Source organism: Elephantulus edwardii, unplaced genomic scaffold (assembly GCF_000299155.1).
Source record: "Elephantulus edwardii isolate Elephantulus edwardi_28Jun2011 unplaced genomic scaffold, EleEdw1.0 scaffold00115, whole genome shotgun sequence".
In the NCBI taxonomy this organism is placed as follows: Eukaryota; Metazoa; Chordata; class Mammalia; order Macroscelidea; family Macroscelididae; genus Elephantulus; species Elephantulus edwardii.
Window position 1 is genome coordinate 8,386,213 of NW_006399865.1, and position 7,609 is coordinate 8,393,821.

General features: G+C 43.1%; 2 protein-coding genes across 2 annotated transcripts in view; both read right to left on the reverse strand.

The window, feature by feature from the left end:
* FIGF (c-fos induced growth factor (vascular endothelial growth factor D)) overlaps positions 1–2,046 on the reverse strand; it is a 39,108-nt gene extending 37,062 nt beyond the window's left edge. Inside the window, exon 1 of the mRNA XM_006892392.1 lies at positions 1,957–2,046. Coding sequence (XP_006892454.1) covers positions 1,957–2,046 — 90 coding nt within the window. The remainder of the gene's footprint in view (positions 1–1,956) is intronic.
* A 1,031-nt stretch (positions 2,047–3,077) lies between these two features.
* The window catches only part of PIR (pirin (iron-binding nuclear protein)), a 113,633-nt gene continuing 109,101 nt past the window's right edge, over positions 3,078–7,609 (reverse strand). Inside the window, exons 9-10 of the mRNA XM_006892393.1 lie at positions 5,779–5,845; positions 3,078–3,195 (exon numbers count right to left, since the gene is read on the reverse strand). Coding sequence (XP_006892455.1) covers positions 3,083–3,195; positions 5,779–5,845 — 180 coding nt within the window. The 3' untranslated portion in view covers positions 3,078–3,082. The remainder of the gene's footprint in view (positions 3,196–5,778; positions 5,846–7,609) is intronic.

Here is a 7,609-nt window from a genome sequence, read left to right on the forward strand (position 1 = left end):
TGGGTGTCAGCTCATCTGTATAGGTCTTCACACGGATCCAAGAGTTGAAACGCAGGGACAGCAGGTTTTAGACAATCTCAAAACGGTTTTGCCGGGTTGGGATGTCCACTGCTGTTAAGTCAGCCAAGGATCTGAACTGTGCATTGGTGTGATCTCTGAGGAAAGTCAGCACTGGGATGATTCCATCAGGATGGATATAGATCTTTAACTCATTGAAGCAAGTCACCTGAACTTGTTGGACATACTTGGGCAGGATTTCAGCCACATATTCTCCAAAAGCTGAGAGCTGCTTATGGGCCACATCGTTCCGAGGTCTGACAGTGGGGCGCGTGTCAGCCGAGGCACTCTCCCTCCTCACTGGCAGCAGCAGCGCCGAGGGTCGCCTGGCCCCCCGGGCCAGTGTTGCGGCCCCCACAAGCCCCCGCCAGCAGCCCCTCGCCGCCGCCATGTTTCCAGAATGCAAACCCGGCCGCCGGTAACTGGTGTTTTAAACTGCAAAATGAGAATGAACCTTTTCAAGCTCCTTGAGTTCAGGACATGAGCATCAATGAGTTTTGTAGACTTTAACAAGAACTGCTGAACAAACCGAAAACTCTTTTTTTTTGCCACAAACAAGTCAGGCTTTAAAAAAAAAATCTTTCTTTTCTCCTCGTCCTGTGACCTAAGTGGGGGCGTTGAAGGCCAGCAGCCAGGCTGGTGAGGGTGAGATGTGGGTGTTGGAAGTTGGAATGTCAGGGAGTTCGCTCTCCCAGTACATTGTGAATTTAAAGTGGTGGGATGCTGGGGACTGCTGGGCATAGCCCCCCACCCCTCAGTGTTGCTCACCTGTCATCATTACCCATCTCTCCGCCCCTGGAAGCCTTTTGTGACATTTCCCCTCAACTGCCATCCCATTAAATTTTAGTATCATTCATAGACTGTACATGTTTTCAAGAACTTTATGCATATCTATGCTTTAGAGAGAAAATGAATATATTTTTCCCACCCTGTATGTCAAATACCAACTTTCCCCCATGGGTGGCGCTGTCACCCCCGTTGAAAACTCAGGTCCTAACAGCTATAGAAACTCAAGTCCACCTTTGCTTGCCAGTCCATGGTCAGAAATGCCAAGTCAATGACTTTGCAGCAGTTTGGGCAACAGGATAGATCTGAATCATTGTCATAGTGAAGAGCTTAAAAAGAAACTTAATGTGCCCTACGAAAGGTATAATTCTGGGCAAAACAGTCCTCTAGGTAGCAGTAATATCCCAGTTCATTATTTTCACATTTTTCTCAATTCATTGGGCTGCCTCTGATGTTTGCTCACAGAATTAAAGAATGATGGGTTTGGTTTCTGTTAAATTTTACATGCGTTTCCAAAAATAACAGAAAACAACATCCAAGGAAACATTTCTCTAGATGATGGCAAAGAGCAATCTGTGAAACAGATCAAAGACATCTGCAGAATAGACATTATTATTGTGGATTTTCAGAAGAAATAAAGCAACTAAATAAAGCTTTACTGCTCAAACCTCCCCTGAACATAATCCCCCGAAGAGCCACTGTCATCAAGTTGAGTTCTCATAGAGACCCTCCCTTGGGTTCCCAAGGCGGGAGACTCTTAACAGGAGACAGACATAATCACCCGCAAAGTTATCTGTGTTATAAAAACCTAAAAGTGCTTCCTTAAAAAAATTACCCTCTGTGCCATTTGTCCATACAGTCAAGGGGGAACTTCCAGAATATTTATGGTCTATTACCAGTCCAGAGAAATCCACAGAACTTTCAGGCTCCCAGGTCAAGAATATTCTAGCACGCCGAAACCACAGCAGTGACTAATAAGCTCAAGATATGACCTACCCACCAAGAACACATTTTTAGATTGTTCCAAGGATAGTGGGGGGGGGGCAAAGGTCTCCAGATAAGCCGATGTTAAAGAAAAACGTTCTCATCCCATTACAAATTGTACCCACTTACCTTGGTTGGTTTGTATTCATAACTGGAGCCCTTTATCAGGTGCAGGCAAAACATTATGAAAACGTTCACCAGTGCCCACTGTCGGTACATTTTGAGTGTCTCAGGAGCTACAGTTCAGCAAGCAGTTGACATCAAGCAGCCAGAAAAAGTTGCTTCAAAAGGCATCTCTTCTGCAGAAAGAAAGTTTGAAAACCCCAGACTTCACGTGGGGAAAACAAACGGAATGAAAAAAAAAACAAAACCAAAACAGAACACCCCAAACAACTGTGATCAAAACCCAATGAAAGGCATACAGTTAGGCAAGGTATACTTTTGCACGATCTTCCTGGAGGAGTGGGAGAACGAGATTGGAAAAAAGTGTACAATATTCTCACGCTCTCAAAAAAGAATCAAGACACGCACGTTATCTTCTACCTGCATCGGTGACTCACCCTCGGTCCATTTCACGTCCAGCCAATTTAAAACATTTCCCCACCCTCCGCCCTGGGTCCCGGTTCCTTTGTGAGGAGGCAGCGCAGCTACCAAGGTTTGGAGCAACAGAAAACCTCAACCTAATTTTGGATTAAAACAATAAAAAGTTTTTCATAACCTTCATGGCAGCTCCCAGAAGCATGTGTCTTAAATCTGACACAGACTTTGGCTGAAAACACAGGCAAGTCTTGGCTGTGATCCTGCGGCGTCCCTACGAATCGCGGGGCTGTTTGAAAATGGTCTGCAAAACGCTGGCCTTCGGCTTTTTAAAAGCAGATAACCTGTAACATGAAACCCCAGCACGCAGTCTTGACTTTATCACTGAACTCAGGAAGGGCTCACAGCCACACACTTACTGCCAGTGACACTCAAGAAACAATCAAACCAGCCTAGCAAATGCCAGCAGCACAGAAGTCACAACTCCATACATACTTGAAAATGCACCCTGGGACACCATCATTTCTCTTTTTCTTAAACAGAGGTTTAGTGACAGGTAAAAATGGAAAAACACGCATTTTTCTTAAGAGGCAACAATTAAGTTTATTGGTTTGTGCCAGGAAATAACTACAGATGCATGATTATCTAGACCGTGTTATGTTACCATGTTCATTTGGAATGCTCTAGAAAGACCAGCCACATAAGCTTGGGAACTTCACTACTTTGCAATCTTTGACTTCCAGACTTTGGCCCTTTCAAAGCCATTTTTGGCATTTCTGAAATCCAGAATGGCTTGTGCAATCTCTTCATCAGTGTTCATCACGAACGGACCTGGGGCAAGGGGAAAAAGAGACATTCAGAAAGTTCTGACTGATGACACCATTTCCCACTAGGAGTCATAGCTGACTCAATGGCACAGAACAACAACAACGAGAAGAAGTAGAAATGGCATGGTGATGAAGCAATACACCCAGGCATATCTGAACAACCAGAGTTTGTTTTTACAGTGTTCTGCCCCCCGAGGACTGCAATATGGATGTCTTGAATAGGTCTGGTGGTGATGGTGGTGGTTAGATCCTGTGGCGTGTGATCCAGTTTACGTAGTACCTGGGACTGCACATGCCACATTTCCCCCTCTGATCTGCCAGATGACAAAAGTGTCTGCATCTTCCCTGTCCTTCACATATGGCAGAGGCAAAGTGGTCCAGCCCTGGACAAGATCATTCCTGCCATCTGTGGGGTAGACCAGCCAGCTTTTATTGGGGGCACTGGCGGCATGGGGAAAGAAAGTGACTATGTGCCCATCAGGCGGCAGAAGTTCCTGGCATTTCATTCAGGAAGTCACTCCTGTGAAGAGTCTTTGTTGTACTACTTAGGAGGAAGATGCATTCATACTTCTTGACCGTGGCCAACAGCACAGATCAGATTTAGTTTGAAACTCTAGAAAGATAAGACAGGATGTTATGTCTTGATGATGGGAAGCCTCTGAGGAAGTTACAGAGAATGGAGTGGATGTCAAGGGGAAAGGAAAATCTGCAGAAGGCATCTAAATCCATCCATCCATCCATCCATCCATCCATCCATCCATCCATCCATCCATCCATCACATGTCTAGCAAGTATTTCTTGGCGGGGGGGAAAGAAAGTTGCCATCTAACCCATGTGTATGAGCAGAACTGTGTTATATAGGGTTTTCAAGACTGTGCTTTTATGCAAGTAGACCATCAGGAGTGGACTCAAACTTTCAATCTTTCTAAGAGCAGCTGAGATTGAGCTCTTAAGGGTTTGCATTGCCCAGGGAAATATTTGAATATCTAGGGAACTCTGGCAGCTTCGTGATAAAGAACCGTGCTGTCAACCCAAGGATAAGCACCAAAGACACACATCCTTTCCCCATCTTACATCCAGTCACCATTAATAAGGATTATGAAGAAACTGGACGTGGCTTGTCTACAGGTTTCTCCCAGAAACTGTGCTGGTCCATCAAGAGAGAAGTAGTCAAGAACCATGAACTTTTGGAGTGAAAATCAGAAACACGCAAGATGGCGGTCAAATGCTGCAGGCAGATGAACTATGATGGAATGTTCTCCCTTCACTTATTAATAGGGCAGAAAAGAGGAACATGCAAAACCAGTCAATATTCTCTAAATCATTAGCAGGAGTTATTGTGTTTGTTTGGGTGGTTTGTTGTGTTCCCTCCCTCCCCCACCCCAAAATAATTTCATGTCCCTGGAAATGAATGCAAAATGAGAAAACACAATTGAATTTTAATAATGTTAAATTTGGCTATTAATGAAATTAATCTATGTTATTTCTTTGAGATCATTATCTACATAAGAAATTGGATTCCAGGCACTTCTAGAAGCTCCTCGTTTGCTCAAAGAATAATAAGGAAGGAAGCCAGATGTCAAAGGATTGAAATGACTCTTCTGGGATTTTGTACCTCTATGGAAGGCCTCTTTCTACTCTCCCACAGTTATTGATTTGTCTTTAAATAAACAACGAATTACTTAAACAGATTGGAAACATAATGGACTACAAGAATGGGAATAAATCCATTGTTTTGTCTTCTTTCTAAAGTTAAAAATGACCTTCGAATCCCAGGGTACAACAACATCTGGTAAGGCAAAAAAGAAAAATTTGTTTGTTTGTTTGTTTTCCATAGAATTGCAAGCACAATGTCTCATACATAGTAGGCATTTAAGACCTGGTTCTTTCTTTTTTTAAAAAAAAATTTAGCAAAAGAAGTGAAAGAGGGTTTATGAACAAACAGATCTGTCCTGGAGAGGGTGAAACCAGGCTGCTCCTTGGAGGTAAGGATTTTGAAGCTCCATCTCACACACTTTGGGCATGTCTCCAGGAGGGACTAGTCCTTAGAGAAAGTCATCATACTTGGAAGGGTGGAGGGACAGCACAAGAGAAGAAGACCTTGGACGAAGTGAAATGACACAGCGACTGTGGCAGTGGGATCAGGTGTGTCAGACATGGTGAGGTTGGCTCAGGATAGGGCAAGGTTCAGAGCTATTCATAGCTATTGTCGTTATGGGTTGTGGTTGACTTGGCACCTAACAACAAGGTAATAAAATGGAGTCGTGGCTGATGAAAGACAGAAAGAGGCCATGTGAAAAAGTAAAGAAAAAAGGGAGGAAGAAAGGTGGAAACACTCCTGGAAAGTCAGGGTAGAGCCAGAAGAAAAAGAGGAAAAACTGGTTCCTAAAAGAGAATCAATGAACACAGAAATGCACGCCATGTAGACATTTTCCTGACAACGGAGAAATGAAAGCACCCCTTCAAATCTGTAGGTCTTGAGATAGGACAGAAGCCCAGTGTTTCCTTCCAGTAATAGTATACTTGTATACTGCTTTCAAGAAAAGAAAAAGAAACACCATCCAGAACACCATCATTTGGCGCTTACCATGTTGGACAATTGGCTCTCCCAGAGGCTCTCCAGCGATTAAGACAAAGTGGCTCCTCTCAGGATCCTAAAGTCAACAAAGAATGCACCAAATAATAAACATGCTTATTTTTGACCATCCCATTGCGAACACTTTGAAGCTGAGATGCTAGCCAAATGGACAACAGTCCCAAACTGGAGTATAAATGCCAGAAATACTTTCCATGCAACCCTCGATATGGAAAAGCTTATTCCTTAAGATGTTTAGTTGCGACTCAGGCACTCAGAAGAAGTCCAGACCTCTAAAACAGTAACCTTCTCAAAGGCAAAGGAAGAAGGAGAATGGAAGATTTTCTTACACTGGAAACGCCTTCAGGACAAACTGGGTGGTGACTCGAGTTTTTGGTAGGGTTTACACAGTGAAACTTGTGATTTGGGGTTCCAACTACTTCCAGATGCTCTTGCCAAGACTGCCTTGTTCTTCCAGGTCTCATGAGTTTTCCACCTTTGACAGGGTACAGCCTTAGCACTTTCCTATCCCTACAATTGGAGCCTATTGGAGTTGTGGTTGCTGTGATGCTAAACAGTGTGACACCGGTATGTCAAAAGCGATAATGGTTACTCATGGCGGACAGTGTTTGGTGGAGCTCCCTGATTCAAACAAGCTTGGAAGCAGCAGTGGCATCCACTTCCGAAATAGCTTGCCTCCAGAAACTCTATGAAACTTGGAGAAACGATGGAAGTTATACAAGTGTTCAGGTCTTTCATTCATAGGGTCGCTATGAGTCATCTACAACTCCACGGCACTTAACAACAACAAGTTTCACAAGTTTGCTCTATTTCTTTCCCATTATCATCATAACTGTTTAGAGATAACATTGCTTAAGAAAATGTCAAGATATGACTCTCTTACCTTTGATGTAATATTCCAGTAATGTAAAATAGCCCCATAAATGCGGAAAGTAAACAGAACAGTGTAGAAAGTGAACAATCACAGGGCAGCTACTAAAGCAAATCTCTGTCCAAAAAAATCCTGTTAAAGCCTCTAAAAGTTGTTTAGTATTAAGGAATTGTTTTTTTTTATTTGCCTGAAACTGATAATGAGCAATAATGATAATTATAGTGAACACACACATTTTCTTATTTTGTTTGAGAGATCTTAAATTGACACAATCCTTTCAGAGGGAATTTTGGCAATACTATTGGTGTCCTCTGAACCAGTAAAGCCAGTTGTAGGACCATGGTACCACCCACTCATCTCCGTTAAATGGGTCTAATGCATAGTGACTCTCCGCTAGTTTTCCAAAGTTATAAATCTTTACGGAAAAAGACTGCACATCTTTCTCCCATCGAGTGGAATAGATCTTTGTCCCATGGCTGGTGGATCCAATCTGTTCACTGTAGTCAGCAGCCTGATACACTGTGCCACCTGGGCTCCAAGAATTTAGTCTCTGACTCAACTCACTGCCCTGGAGTTGGAACCAATTCATAGCTGACCCTTCAGCAGGTTTTCAGAGGCTGTAAATCATTCAGGAGGAGATGGTCCATTTTCCTCCAGGTGAGCTGCTGATGGATTTGGGTAGCAGTGAGTAGACTAGGCCCCCCTGAGTTCCCTCAAGAATATGGAATAGGTGAATAAACAATTTCCAGCAGTTTGCTCATTTAGTGCTATTTATTATAGCAAACACTGGAAACCAATTGTTAATTAGACAATGTTGCCATGTTTATAAGATGAAATATACAAATGCTTCATTTCTTTTTTTTTTTTTACTTAAGTACAACCCTCTATGAGATGGATTGATTCGGTGACTGGGGTAATCAGGATGGGTGTGTCAGAGGCAGTGCGGTTGGC